At 40.8% G+C, this 15,931-nt stretch overlaps 1 protein-coding gene across 6 annotated transcripts in view; it reads right to left on the bottom strand.

The window, feature by feature from the left end:
* The window catches only part of ATXN3 (ataxin 3), a 33,496-nt gene extending 17,565 nt beyond the window's left edge, over positions 1-15,931 (bottom strand). The window contains exons 1-6 of one of the 6 annotated variants that reach the window (XR_004348630.1): positions 15,854-15,884; positions 8,778-8,942; positions 8,508-8,552; positions 6,905-6,990; positions 6,416-6,482; positions 3,491-3,578 (exon numbers count right to left, since the gene is read on the bottom strand). Coding sequence is in view for 5 of the 6 variants with exons in the window: in XM_032623937.1 (XP_032479828.1) it covers positions 3,491-3,578; positions 6,416-6,482; positions 6,905-6,990; positions 8,508-8,552; positions 8,778-8,942; positions 15,854-15,877 (475 nt within the window). In the remaining variant the exon portion in view is untranslated. Of the gene's footprint in view, positions 1-3,490; positions 3,579-6,415; positions 6,483-6,904; positions 6,991-8,507; positions 8,553-8,777; positions 8,943-15,853 lie in introns of all 6 variants that reach the window. The other 5 variants (XM_032623938.1, XM_032623937.1, XM_032623940.1 and 2 more) reach the window with 5 other exon arrangements.

The following is a 15,931-nucleotide window of genomic DNA, read 5'->3' on the forward strand; positions in this document are numbered from 1 at the left end:
CCAACCTGGTAGCAATAAGCATGCCAGTGCCCAGACTGTGATCTCTAACCACCATTACTAAAACGGCAGGAAATATACAAGATAAGACTGAAAATTCTTATTATATGAGAAAGAAGGGCTTCAAAAGGCTAGAGTGGTCATTTCAGAAGCTTGGGAGTCAAGTTCAAAAGGTTCCCACTCATCCAAGATGGGACAATTTTGTGTATCAACATGAATAATAATTACAATGGACTAAACCAAATGAACTATGGTTTTAATGGATTTGTTTACACTGACACTTCAGAAACAAACCAATTACCTTTGGAGGAAGGATACTATGAAACGGACTCATTTAAAAAACTGATAAAAGAAATATTTATCCTGCTTTTTCTATATGAACTATACTTCAGGATAACCAAACAGTTGATGAGGGAAAGTTTATTTGTATAGAAGTCCTCCAACTAATAAATGAAGGAATGACAGGAATCTGATATCACCATTTTGCAGTCTTCAGTGAAATAACGGACTAGGCATTGATCATCAATAGCTACCCAAATCACAAAAAGAGAGCTAACTAGACACCACCATCTGTAAAGAGAATTCTGTCCTCCCCAAATCAACTGGAATCTGATCCAGCCTCTAGATATAAGGACCAGTCTATTGGGCATCCAGGGCTCAGACGTAAAAAATGATGCAACCAGCAAAATCTAGAATGTGGGAAAGAGAACAAAAGATCCATTTTCTTCAAAAGAATAAATCAAGGAAAAAAATTAAGAAGAGAAGAAACCTACAGATATATTTTAGAGACACAGCAATGCAATGGAATCAATTAACTTTATTTCAACCTGCTTCAACTGTAAAAAAAAAACAAAAAAAAACCCCAGAAGAATTAACCAAGGAGATTGGAGATTTGAACACTGGCTGGCTAGTTGATGTTATTAGTTGATGTTATTACAGAATTGTAATTAAATTTTTATGTGTCATTATAGTATTGTGACTACATATATATTTTTAAGGAGTCCTTGTTTTTTAAAGATTTTAATGAAAAAGACACCTACAAAGAACATAATAAGACAATTAGTATTTTCTCAAAATATACTGGAAAAGGAAGTGGCTAGGGTAAAGGTAAAACAAGACTGGCCATGAGATATTTGTTGAGGCGGGGAGAAGGGTACGTGAGGATCCATCACATTATTTTCCATACTTTATACTTGTTTGACATACTTGGTAAGAAAGTTTTGTTCTGTTTAAAGGAGGATATAATCAACTATACCCTCAAAAAAGATGAGGTCAAAGGAAGACTGAGAATTGAATACTGGCAGTGGCAAATGTGGAGGTCATTGGTGACACTGAGAAGAGGGTTTTCAGTGACACATTGGTTATGACAGTGTAACTGGAATGAGTTCATGAATAGGAGACAACACCCTAGAGATGATTCTAAGGAGAAAATAAAAATGGGAGACAGCTGGAGTTTCCTGGTGTTAAAGACGCTTTTTCTTTTTACTCAATGGAGAGAAAAAGTGTATTTCTCTGCTGATAGAAATAATACAGAAAAGAGGGGGAAACTAATCACACAGGAGAGTGGAGTGACAAAAGCAGAAGCAAAGATCCTGAGTAGGTGGGAGGAGCTGGGATCTAGCCCCAAAGTGGAGAGGTTGGTCTTGGTTAGGAACAGGGGACAATTCATCTATTTTAATAGGCTCAAAGCACAGGTAGAGATGGAAACAAGGTGATAGATTGCTGGTAGAAAAATGAGGACGTTCTCTTTTGGTTGCTCCTGTTTTCGTAGTAGAATATAAAGGAAGGCCATAAGCTAGGAGTCAGGAAGGGGTAGGGGAGTGGTTAGATGTTTGAAGGCAGAAGTTGTGAAATCATCACCTTGGACAGTGGTAAGTGAACTAACTGAGAGAACATAGTAGGGATGTCAAGCAGCACTAAAGGCTCATTTGAAATTTGTGATCATATAAAAAATTTTTTTAAAAAATTTGTGATTATAAATTTAAAGCAAAATAAATCATATTTTATCTTTAGCCATGTTCAGCTGTTCTGATGGAAGACTGCACAAGCCCAAGATTGGGTTTTAACCAGGGTTGGGATTTTGTCTTAGAGGTATGATGGAGGGGGCTTCCCTGGTGGTGCAGTGGTCGAGAGTCCGCCTGCCAATGCAGGGGACGCAGGTTCATGCCCCGGTCCGGGAGGATCCCACATGCCACGGAGCGGCTCGGCCCGTGAGCCATGGCCACTGGGCCTGCGCGTACGGAGCCTGTGCTCCGCAACCGGAGAGGCCACAGCAGTGAGAGGCCCGCGTACTGCAAAAAAAAAAAAAAAAAAAAAAAAAAAAGTATGATGGAGGGAGAGAAGGACAAAGGAGTTGAGAAATGCAACAGAATTATTATAATGATGGATTACTGGAAATAAGCAGGGTAATACAAGATTTTAGGATGTAAGGGGAATGTTTAGGTTTGTAGTAGGGTTTAAAGAATTGTTGGAAATTAAAAAAACCCAAAAATATGGTATAAACATAGGGGGCAGTAGTCAAAGAGCAGGATGCTTATAACTGGGATTTGAAGGTGGTAGTTGGTAATGGCAAGGCAAGAGTGAAGAAAATGATCTTTGAAAGTAAGAAAAGGTTGAATTGGATTGACTTTTGATGTAGAAATCACCAAGAAAGATGAAAGGAGTTGAAGTAGAGAGATGACAGTGAGTCGGATCCTAAAATCTTCAGTGGAAAAGGAGGAAGATCAGAGTGCAAAGACTACAAAGGAGCATGGGGTAGAGTTTAATCTCGTGACATGTATTTCAAAGCACCTGGAGTTTTTAGGGAAGAAGAGTGGCCAAGAAGGGGCAAAGAGGAGCAAGAAGAATACCTACACCTCCCCTTGGCTCTGTGGTATGTGGGGTACAGAAGACAAAAGAACCATTACTGTAGAAGGGCTGCAAAGGAATCAGCATCCCCAGGGGAGGGCCAAGTGTCAGCAAGAATGCTAAATGAGCGGTTATCATCCAAATCACAGCCTAAAGCTCACCACGTAAAACATAAAAATTATATCCCTGCCACTGCCACGAAAACAATATTGTTACATTCACTCCTTTTTTTAACTTTTTAAAAAGATTAATTAATTTATTTATTTTTGGCTGTGTTGGGTCTTCGTTGCTGTGTGTGGGCTTTCTCTAGTTGCGGTGAGCGGGGGCTGCTCTTCATTGCGGTGCGCAGACTTCTCACTGCGGTGGCTTCTCTTGTTGTGGAGCACGGGCTCTAGGCACACGGGCTTCAGTAGTTGTGGCTCGCAGGCTCTAGAGCGCAGGCTCAGTAGTTGTGGCGCACAGGCTTAGCTGCTCCACGGCATGTGGGATCTTCCCGCACCAGGTCTCGAACCCGTGTCCCCTGCATTGGCAGGCAGATTCTTAACCACTGCACCACCAGGGAAGCCCCTTGTTACACTCACTTCTAAGGAAATAGTTTTATTTGGCTACTTCAAAAGGTAACATAAAATGTTCAGTCTTTACTTACCTTCCTGTTGTAACTGAGCCAAGAAAAGTGCAAGGTATGTGTCTGATATTAATTCTGGACCCGTCAAGAGAGAATTCAAGTTGAACCACTGGAAAAAAAGTTGTCAATGTTTAAGTTAGTGCACATGTAAGAAATAAGGAAGTTTCACATGTTAAGAATAGATATAACCCATCTAAACTTAGTAAGACTGTCTAAAGACTGAAAACATGTCAAATCAAGATTTTTTTAAAGTAATTAAATGTGATTCTAAAAAACTGAAATAGAATGTTGCAAATTTATCACTATTAAATGTTTTAAAAGTTTGCTTTAAGCCATAAGCTTTAAATCCCTCCTCCAAAAAAGAAAAGAAACTGATAGCCAGTATTTTAAAATATCTTTATTGATAGCGACAATTAAGTCTTTTTTCAAAGGAACAGCCCAACAAAATCCTCATCTAATCATATTATATTGAGGGTGGAAGAAAAAGGAAAACTACCCAGTTTTCCCACTGCTGATAATCTTGGTCAAAATAGTTCAACTGAGAGAAAGCCAGACATTCCAGGAAGAGAATTTATAATTGCCAACTCATTTTAAAAAGTAAGCCATTACTGCATGTAAGTAACATCATTTGGTCACTACTTCATGGGCCTCCTAGTTTAACCCACAAGATACAAAAGTTTCAGAAGTTACTGTCAGCAACATGACCAACTACTTTTCCTGGATTTTCACAGAGATAATATTTTTCTCAGTCATCTTTTTCTTTATACAGGGACCTCAGACAAGGGTCTATAGGGAAAAATACAATTTTAAACAAAAATACAAATTAGAACCAAAGATGATAAGCCATACTTTGACATTTCCTGTATTTGTCAAAGATAATTTGAAATGTGTAAATTCAATTTTGAAGAACTAAAATTCTAAAAATTTCTCAAAATAGGGGACTTCCCTGGTGGTCCAGTGTGTAAGACTCTGCGCTCCCAATGCAGGGGGCCCGGGTTCGATCCCTGGTTGGGGAACTAGATCCCACATGCATGCCGCAACTAGTAAGTCCACATGCTGCAACTAAGAAGCCCACATGCCGCAACTAAAGATCCCGCATGCTGCAACAAAGATCCCGCGTGCCACAAAGAAGACCCGGCGCAGCCAAAGTAAATAAAGAAATACAAAAAAAAATTTTTTTTCTCAAAATAATAACGTAAGTTTACATGCAAATCAATACAAAGGAATTTCTAGAATTTAAGTCTTCAGATCTTGAAAGTGAAGAATACTTGATCATATTTTTAAAGATCTAAATAAAACCTAGAGGTTAAATAACCTTGGCAGTTGTCCTGCCCTGGTTTTTGCCAGAGTTGATTCCCACCTGGGTCAGTCTTTCCTGCATCACACCACACCTCCTTACTTGCTCTTTGCCCTCCCCCAGGAGGGACCTTAAGAAATAATCAGTTATGATGAAGCTGCTTCTAGGCAGCAGACTTAAAAGATAATAGCAGGGCTTTTGTTTTTGAATTATCTTGTATTGATTTAATCCAACTTTCTTGATTTCATTTCCTTTTTTGTTTTGTATTAGTTTATTTTTTAAAACAGCTTTATTAAGGTATGACTGACATGCAGTGAACTGGCCATATTTAAAGTATACAATTTGAAAAGTTTTAACATATGTATATACCCATGAAGCCATCACCACAACCAAGAGTGAACATATTCGTCACTGCCAACTTTCCCACGCCCCTTGTAATCCTCCTCTTTCACTGCTCCTTGCCCTCCTCATCCCCAGGCAACCAATAGTCAATCTGCTTTCTGTCACTATAGATTAGTTTGCATTTTCTACACTTTTATATAAATGGAACAATACGGTATGTAGTATTTTGTGTCTAGGTTCTTCTTTCACTCAGCATAATTATTTTGAGATTCATCCATGTTGTTACATGTATCAATAATTCATTCCTTTTTACTACATTAGCCTGTTTTCAATAATCCTCTTTCCGGACTTCCCTGGTGGCACAGTGGTTAAGAATCCCCCTGCCAATGCAGGGGACACGGGTTCGAGCCCTGGCCCGGGAAGATCCCACATGCCGCGCAGCAACAAAGCCCATGCGCCACAACTACTGAGCCCACGCTCTAGAGCCCACAAGCCACAACTACTGAGCCCACGTGCCACAACTATGGAGCCTGCGTGTCTAGAACCCAAGCTCTGCAACAAAGAGAAGCCACTGCAATGAGAAGCCCGCGCACCGCAATGAAAAGTAGCCCCCACTCGCCGCAACCAGAGAAAGCCCACGCACAGCAACGAAGACCCAATGCAGCCATAAATAAATAAATAATGCCAAAAAATAATAATAATCCTCTTTCAAAGTGTCAAAATTCTAAGAAATAGGACTTTAACTCTGTTTCAAAAATGGTATCGTGTATACAAAGATCACTGGCAATTATTTTAAAAAAATAACCCTTTAGGTACTTTTCTTGATCTTAGAAAAAGCCTTGCTCAAGACACATTCCATGTCCTTTTTTTAGAAAAAATAGAAATGATTTATGCAGATACATATATTACATGGCATTTTGGAATGCGAATAACCTTGTTAAGCAAAAGCAAACACGACTGGAAATTTTTATTCATGCTAGACACTATTTCAGGCTTTGTGACCTTGCTATGCTTAATACAAGCCCATGAAAATAGTAGTTAACTGACAGAGCATCTTTACAACATAAAAACTCATAAACATATTAAAAGTAACCACGGCTGTATTGTCTTATTAAATAGAGAATTTTACTTATGTCCTCTCTCTCTCTATTGAAACCAGGCCACATACACACATTACTGGTGAGTTTCATTTGCAACTGAAGTGAAAGGGACAGGCGCCTTAAAGACGAAGGCACAAATCCCTTACACTTCAGTTGCAAATGAGCTACAGAATGAGGAAAAAGACAGGGGAAGAGGGGAAGCATTACCTGTTTTCCTAATTTTCTAACTGTAAACCAGTGCTCTTTATAATTGCATATAAATGATCTTTCATTTCTAGAAACAGGAAAAAAAACATACATAATATTAAGTTGAAATACTAGAGTTCATATTCATTTAGCTTGTCTATTGGAAAGTATTACACAAAACCTATGATGATTTAGGATTATATTCAGTTTTAAGTATCACTGATTTTTAAAAAATTACAAAACAGTATGAATCTCTGTGCAGATAAGTGATGCCGTGCAAAAACGATGGCACCACACCCCATTCAAGGATCAGCTCTGCACTGCCAGGCACTGAGGTGTCAGGAAGGCTCAGTGGGCAGATGTTCACAGACAGCTGCAAAAGGTGAACTAGGAAAACCTGAGGGATCGAAACGGGGAATATCAAAACAAAAGCATGCAAGATGTATTTTTCTCCTTTAAGAAAGTATAAATTTAAAAATCAAATGTAGGAAAAGCAAAATAAAATCTTACATGGGATCGATCCTGAGCCTCTGATACTCTGGACTGTTAAACAGGATTAGTTCTAAACCCCAAACTTTCAAGGCATTGCTTATAACCTGTTATAAAAAAATAACAACTTTTAAAAATTCCAAATTTAAGTAGTGTAGCCATGTTAGTTGTATACACAATTGTAGTTCATATATAAATTTCCCCAGAAGGTTATGGTTTTTAAAGTGTGTGTATGTGTGTCTAGATATATCACTAAGTCCATAAATAATCTACAAACGTAACATTAAAAGAGTACTTTTTACACTAAGTTTCTGGAATGTTCCAGAGAACCACACAATTCCTAGATAAAACTGCTTCAAAACTCCAGATGTATTTTCTATCCAGTAAGTGCTACTCTTAAAACTAGTCCACTGCAAACATGTGATAATTGGCTGCTATGGGTCCTGCTTTAGAAAACTGATAGTCAACTCACTACCTGATATGTAATAATGATAATTTTATGTCTATTAAAATGAGTTATTTCTGGGGATTTAAACTGAAGCTTTCATAAATTTTAAACTCCTATTATCATGGGTCTGTGATTTGTAGGAAAAAAACAAAAGATAAACCTCATTATTTCAAACTGAGAAAAAAAAGGGAAATTTCTGAAAATTCACTACCTACCCTCCAAGGTAGCCAACAAAGCAGTAAGTGAACCAGGCACGAATACAGACAAAAAGTTTATGCTATGAGGTGGGCAAATGTGAACTGGCACCAAGAGCAGCGCTGCAGGGACTTCCCTGGTGGTCCAGTGGTTAAGAATCCACACTTCCACTGCAGGGGATGCAGGTTCCATCCCTGGTTGGGGAAGTATAATAAGATCCCGCATGTCACGGCCACGTGGTACAACCAAAAAAAAAAAAAGAGCAGCGTTGCACAAACAGGAAATGGCAAGCACTGGGCCTGCTCAGGCCTCAGCTCCAAGCCGTGCAGTAGCTGTCACCTGTAACGGTCCACAATAAAGCACTGGCTGGAAACGCTGGTGACTGAGGAGTCCAGGAGGACAGTACAGCGGAACACAAGCAGAGATATCTGCAGAAAAAGTTCCCCCAAGAGAAGTTCTAAAGAACTCTGGATATGCCTCACAGGTGTTAGAGATGGAATGAAAGATCCACAGATGAAAGAATCAATCTCACAAGTACATATATATTCACCCACAGAATTCAAGGGGAGTGATAAGATTTAAAAAAGGAAAAAGCCACGGACCATAATGAAGGAATCCAATCCTAGTGGGCTGATTTAAATGGAAGGTAGGAAAGTGTTGTATTTTCTCAAATTTACACAGAAGATGGTAAGTTTGGAATACTGCGACTTACTGGAATTACGGTTATTAGCATCCGGATGCAAATTAACAACCTCCTTTGAAGAAGCCCTCCTCTAAGATGAAGATCCTGTCATCCTAATTGTCAAGTTTATCTGCATAAAAATCTAGTACTCTGGTATAGAATCTTAGACACAATCTACTGGAGGAACTTCTGAAGGTCACATCATTACAGTGACTATGAAAGACTGTGAAAAGCATACCTTGAGCTTAAACAGTGCCTGGGACATAAATAACACTTAGTAGATGCCTGTGACTACTTACCTGAATAGAGAAAAAGCCACTGTCATCCATATTTCCAGAAGGCTGCTGTTTAATTTGGATAGGTAGTTGGGACAGGGGTTGAGAGTGGGAAGAGAAGGACAGTCATTAGTGTGCATATTTAAAGTAACATCTTGTGCATTCCCATCTACAAAGTCGAGAGCCGATTTATAATTAACAAGTCAGATCCCCATAGGAAGAGTGGTTCATCCTTTTCTAAACAGCACCCACATTTCTTTAAGAAGTGTGATTTAGTGAGTTTAAAATCAGTACCTGCAAAAATGTGCGATAGTCTTCACTAGTAACTCCTCCTTCTGCCATTCTCATCCTCTCTTCCTCATCTAGCTGGTGTGCAATTGAAGATAATTCCACAGGGCTGAAGTATTCTCCTTGTAACAGGTTATTCAAGCAATGCTGAGCACAAAGTGAACCTTCTTGCTAATATTTCCAAAAGAAAAAATTCAAATGGGATTTGTAAAACAGATTTGTACAGTATCTTCCCCGAAACAGAAATTTAATCATTAACACAGCCAAACCGAACATTTTTAGCTTTAGACAAGCATGATTAACACAGGTACATGCATTTTCATTTGTTAACATTTATTTTATAATTCTACCATTAATGAAACTACAATTATTTAGCTATATGATCAAAACTTTAAGAATGATTTATACTAAACAAACATCATCTGTCAAATACACCAAATCCCATTTTTATTAAAAACTACTCTATTATAATAAAAGTTTAGCCTCCTTTGTTTTCAGTGGCTAAAATAAATACATTTTTGGAGATTCCATGGCAAATTACTAATGCTGAAAGGGAATTTTACTCCCTAGAACATTTGTTCTTTTAACAAGATAATCTCTAATCCATCTAAATGTTCGTTCATGGAATTTCAAATCCGTGAACAGATGAAGAATAGTAAGAAAAACTCTGTTCCATGTTTATGAAGACTTACAGCTACAGAGCCAAGGTTCTCTTCAAGAACCTGCAGATAATGTACACAGTTTTGCTGCATGAGCAAAACTGTCCAAAAACCACCCCTGGAGTTCACTTCTGGACAAACAGCAAGGGGGCTGCATCCAAGCTCAGTTCTCCAATTGGGAACTGGGATCACTGGCTTCCTGTTATGGGGGTGGGGAGAAAACAACTTCCCACAGGCCCTTCACGGGCTGGGCAGCTGGCTTTCTCACACAACTGGCACCCCAAACCTAAATCCAGGCTTCCTCCAACTAAGCAGACTGTGTATCACCCCTCTCCCCTCAACACTATTGCTTTCCTGTTTCCCTATAAGAAGGGAGACTAATGGGTGGGTGAGGTCCCTCCCAATGAACCCAACCCCGGGTTGGTCTCTCTGTTGTATGATGGCAGATGGGAGAACACCTTCTTCTCCTGCTAACTCTGGCCCTCTAAGTTCTCCATTTCCCCAGTCAAGTCTGTTCATTAACCCAACCTGTCTGACATCCTGCAGTTTGTTTCGAGCTATGTCACACAATAGGTCAGACCCCAAAGACCAACACCTTGCAAGATACATCTTTTTCCTGAGTTAATTTTCTAGGAACAAAATTCCGCTTCTGAAAAAGATACAGGATATATGTATATAATGGAATAGGAATGCTGCACTGAGACAGTCTGAGTGTGAGAAAGGGGGCTGAGACAAGTTTATCTTCATATTTTTGTATAGAGTAAGTAACTTGAAGTAAAGAAGACACTATCCATCCCTCAAGTCATAACTACGATGGTGAGAGAGTACTTGTCTCCACTTCTTTTTTCTTTTACTGTATTCCTCCTCCCAGAAAGCCAGTCTCACTGAACAATATAATGTGAATTGGAGGGATACACAGATGTCTACTTATATTCTATTGAAAAGTGGGCAAGACAAACAAGAACTCACAAGGGGATAGCCAAATGGATAAAAAACACAGAGGGGGGCTCAACTTCATTAACCATCAGAGAAACCTATATTAAAACTACCAGTGTGTTACTACGACACACTCCAGAATGGCTAAAATGTTGGAGACGATTAGAGACATCAAAACTATTATATACTACTGATGGAAGTGTAAATTAGTTTAACCACTTCGGAAAACTATTTGAAATATCTACTACAGCTTAACATCTACCTACCCTATGATCTAGCAATCCCACCACTAGGTACATAACATAAGCAACAGAAATGTAAACCTGTGTTCATCAGAAGACATGTATAAGAACGTTCATAGAAGCACTATTTGTATTGGCCCCCAAGCTGGAAATTACCCAAATGCTCATCACAGTAGAATGGCTAAATTGTGTTCCATTCCCAAAGGACTACTATGCAACAATGACAGTGAGTTAACTACAACTACCTGCAACAATAAGGATGACTCGATCAATGTTAAACAAAAGAAGACAGACTCAAAAGAGTACACTCTGTATGACTGCATTTGCAAAACTTCAAAAACAGACAAAACCAATTAATCGATGACGTTACGAATCAGGGTAGTGGTTACCCTTGCAGGGGTGGAGGGAGAGTTAGTATCCTGGAAGACGAACGATGTAAGGGGCCTTATAAGATGCAGGTAAATGTTCTGTCACTTGATCTAAGTCTTATTTACACACTTGTGTTCACTTCATGAGAATTCATTGAGCTATACTCTTACGATCTGTGTGCGCCTACACGTGTTATCCTTAATAAAAAATTCAAACAACGATAAAAAAGTCTCTACTAAGATACAGCTACTTCACATTAAGAGCTACCTAATACAGTGACCAGACACTGGATTATCTTGGAATTTTCTGTTTGCTGTCAGGCTACATGCTTCAGTTTGGGGCTCTCAGACTATGGTCACCATATGTAATAACATACATAGAAACAGTGAATCCAAATATTTGATTTTAAAATTCTCTCTATAAAAAATTAGCTTTAAAATACAAAAAATAAGCACTTGAAATTAAACCTAATGGAAGTAATACTGTATTGCTTTAGGAAATTATATCAAGTTCTGTACTTCTAAGATGATTTAAGAGAAGGAAAGAACAAATTGTACAGTCAAATTTAAATAAAATTATTTTTTAAAGTCACAAGATGAGTCAAATTCTACATGGACCAAAAAAATTGTAAAATGGTCCCATCTAAGATTATGCATTTCCCTGCCTGCCCATCCCACCCCCTAAACTATCCCCAACCACTTCATTCATTCATTCATTCATTCAGCTATGCCGGGTCTTAGTTGCGGCACTCAGGATCTTTGCTGCGGCATGCGGGCTCTTTAGTTGCGGCATGCAGAATCTTTTTAGTTGAGGCATGTGGAATCTTTAGTTGCAACACGTGGGATCTTTTGGTTGTGGCATGCAGGCTCTTAGTTGCGGGATCTAGTTCCCTGACCAGGGATCAAACCTCGGCCCCCTGCATTGGGAGCATGGAGTCTTAACCACTGGCCCACGAGGGAAGTCCCCACAACCATTTCTTTTCTTTTTTTTTTAATTTAGTAATTTATTTATTTATTTTTGGCTGCACTGGGTCTTCGTTACTGTGTGCGGGCTTTCTCTAGTTGCAGCGAGCGGGGGCTACTCTTCGTTGCCGTGCGCGGGCTTCTCATTGTGGTGGCTTGTCTTTGTTGCGGAGCATGGGTTCTAGGTGCACAGGCTTCAGTAGTTGTGGCGTGTGGGCTCCACAGTTGTGGCTTGCGGACTTCTAGAGCGCAGGCTCAGTAGTTGTGGCCCACGGGCTTAGTTGCTCCGTGGCATGTGGGATCTTCCAGGACCAGGGCTCGAACCAGCGTCCCTTGTATTGGCAGGTGGATTCTTCACCGTGCAACCAGGGAAGTCCCCCAACCACTTCTTTCTCATCAAACTTTAACCAAAGTTGGACAGAAGTTCACTTTGCTATAGTCAAAGTTCAGTAGTATTGAAATTTCATGATTTCAAGCCCAGACTTTATTGTGTTGGGATCCAAGGATGAACAAAATGCATCTTCAGTTTTACCAAGATATCTCACAAAACCACCAAGGGTAACTTCAACCAAATCGTTCCCTCACTGTCCCCAGAGTCTTCACGACCTCCCTGAAACTAGTTCAAATTCCCAGAGACACTACTGCCTCCAACTGAAACTGGCATAAACCCAAAGGTGTGCTCAGAAATGGCCTAACTGGGGCCACACAATCAACCTAGCAGCACTTGTTCATCTCATCTTAGTAAGAATAAGGTCCCACCCTTATTATGAAGTTCGGCAAGCACGAGCAGCTGAATAACAACAGTGGCCAGCACTTGTCCAGCACTCCGTGCCAAGCAGCGTTCTACGCACTCATAACACTGAGACAGACACTTCAAAACCCTCAAACACAGCGGAGGAAACTGGAGAACAGAGATAACAAGTAACTTGCCCAGGATCATACGGGTAGTAAACGGCAGAGCTGAGATTCAAACCCGGGCAGAGGTTTCAAGTCTGTACTATTACCACTTCCTTAAGCCACTTATTTGGAACTTGGTGATTCTTAAACTTCAAATATCCTGAAGATGGTTAAGAACCACCAATCACAAAAAAAAAAACATAACGAATGTCATAAAGTCAAATCTCAGCATCTTTCCAGTATTTTCACTAATTTTAAATATAATCCCAACAAGTTTGGCTATCATTCACAGCTGTAGACACATGAAAGTACCAATTCAGATGGCACAGTAACCTCACCAAGAGCAGTCAGCAACAGAAGAGATAACAAAAACGACAGAAATCAGGCACCAGAACTAAAAAAAAAAAAAACCCAAACAACAAAAAACTCCAGCAGTTGGTGGCCATATAGCACTAGGGTTTAAGTTAGGGATTGGCAAACTCTAGCCCTTGGGCCAAATTCAATCTGCCCCAGGAGCTAAGAATGGTTTTTACATTTTTAGATGGTTGGGAAAACACATACACACACACACACACACACACACACGACTATGTGAGAACATAAAAGACCTGCAAAGTCTAAAATATTTACAGAAGGACTTCCCTGGTGGCGCAGTGGTTAAGAATCTGCCTGCCAACGCAGGGGACATGGGTTTGATCCCTGGTCTGGGACAATCCCACATGCCACAGAGCATCTAAGCCCATGCACCACAACTACTGAGCCTGCGCTCTAGAGCCTACGATTCACAACTACCGAGCCTTCGAGCCACAACTACCAAGCCCGCACGCCACAACTACTGAAGCCTGTGAGCCTAGAGCCCATGGTCCGCAACAAGAGAAGCCACTGCAATGAGAAGCCAACACACCGCAACGAAGAGTGGCCCCCACTCACTGCAACTAGAGAAAGCCCGCACCGCAATGAAGACCCAATGTAGCCCAAAAAAATCCTATTTTAAAAAACAAAGTATTTACAGAAAAACTTGTTTACTTTAGATAAATAGCACCATATACATCTTAGATGCTCAAGGAACACTCTTGATTCATTCAAATATTTATTGAGCACCTGCTATGTGCCAGGCACTGGGGATATATCAATAAACAACTGTTGAGTTTACATTTTAATTTAACAAAGGGCACTCCAAGAGACAATTCTGAAAATGGAGAAACCAAAATTCCAAGAGGAAGTGGTTGCAAAGTCCTTTGTAGTCAGATAACCCTACATGCACAGCTTCCCTAGGGCCAAAGTTGGTTCTCCGGCTCTCCAAACCCAGGACCTAGAGTTAAAATGTATGTGGAAGAGGGGAAGGGAGTGCTCCGGAAAACGTCATGTTGAGCTCAAACATTCCCAGAATGGACAGTGTATGAGATGGACAATGGGCCCTATGGTTACAGGTGCTTTCCATACTATTGAAATATGCCTGAAGAACTTTAAGTCTTCATTTGCTAAGTACCTGTAAGTTGATAAGGGTAAATGTGTTCTTGAAGTAGGTTTAAGTCTACATTCACGCTGCTAATTCAGAGTGACTGCTTTCAGGTAAGTAGATTTTCATTAGGCTAGCATCCAGCTTCTTTTGATCCCATGGTTAAGCAGCTACCTTCACTGAACTCTATCCAAACTAGGTACCATTCATTATTGTTAAAAATATATATTGTATAATTCTCAGGAAGTGATGTGCACAAATTTAAAATCTTCAGTGTTGAACCATCTGGTCCTACAGCAAAGCTTTTGAAAATCAGTCATAAAAATATGCCCACTCGAGGTTCTCTTCATCCAATCTCCTTAGCCAAGCAGCTAAATTTCTCTTGTCCAGGATTCATATAACATGTCAGTCAAGTCAAAAGATTGGTGATAACCATACCACTGAGTCCTTCCTCACCCACACATAAAAACTGGTCTATTCTAGTACCAAACTTTCTGAAATGTTTTCTATAAAGAAAAGCATTCCGTAATAATTTGGTTAGATTTATACTGCACTTCCTTTGTCTTTGATTGCTTTATCTGATTGCTGTGTGTGTATTTTTAAATGGACAAGTATTTAACAAAACAAAACCCCTTCGCTCCCACTAAATAACAGCCTCACCAGCAACCCTTTCTAAATACGAAACTATTATGAAACAAGATAGGTGACAAAGTTGTCCTGAGGAAGGTTTCACTCACACCCAAATGGTTTGGTAACTGCGAGGAAAGACGAGTTTCTCCACATGCCACAAACATTATCTTCAAGCGCATGGTCATGGAAGAAAGCAAAACAGGCTAGGCAGACAAAAACAAAATTACTCCTGCCCACTCTTAATACCTAATAAGAAAGCTGGCCTCCTGATCCGGAAAGATGCCACTACCAAAAGAAACGAAACCCAAACATCTCATAACAAAAACTCTTGTGACGACTTCCCAGTTCAGGGGCGCACTGGGTTTCCTACTTCACTTCCCTAAGGGTCACGCCCTCCGTGGGACGAGCCAAGGTCCCTGCCCCCGGGATGCTCATGGACCCAGTGCAGAAGGATCTGAGTGTATGAGAAATTCCAATTTAGAGTTGAGGAGCCCAGAGAAGGAAAAGTTAATTCTTCCAACGGGTAGGACTGGGAGAGTGGGGTGAAGTTGGGAAGGGTAGAGGGACGTGTCCAAGAGGTGACTAGCTAGAACCTAGGGAGAGTGGGGGAGAGGAACTGGAGGACTCCCACGGAAAGTGGTGAGAAAGCGCGGAAGCCACCTCCTCTCTCGTGCCGCCGGCCCTGCCCTTATTCCCTGCGGGCTTCCCAGACATCCCCGGCCCGGGTCTCCTCCGGCTCCTTCGGGCACGGGCCTTAGGGTGCAATGGGGGCATCGGTGAAACTCCCCTCCAGGTGAAGCTCCTCCCGCCCGGCGAGATCGGGATGGGGGCATCTCGGGCCTCACCCAGCTCCCCGGGAGGCAGCGATGCCGCGCCCCACGCCCGCCACCGCGCTGCAGACAGCTCCCCACCGAACGCGGACACTCACTTTTTCATGGAAGATGGACTCCATGTTTATTTGTCTGGAGCCAACGGCCCCCGCGCCGAACCAACCCCCTCCAGCTCC

The sequence above is a fragment of the Phocoena sinus genome, chromosome 2, assembly GCF_008692025.1.
Source record: "Phocoena sinus isolate mPhoSin1 chromosome 2, mPhoSin1.pri, whole genome shotgun sequence".
NCBI lineage: Eukaryota > Metazoa > Chordata > Mammalia > Artiodactyla > Phocoenidae > Phocoena > Phocoena sinus.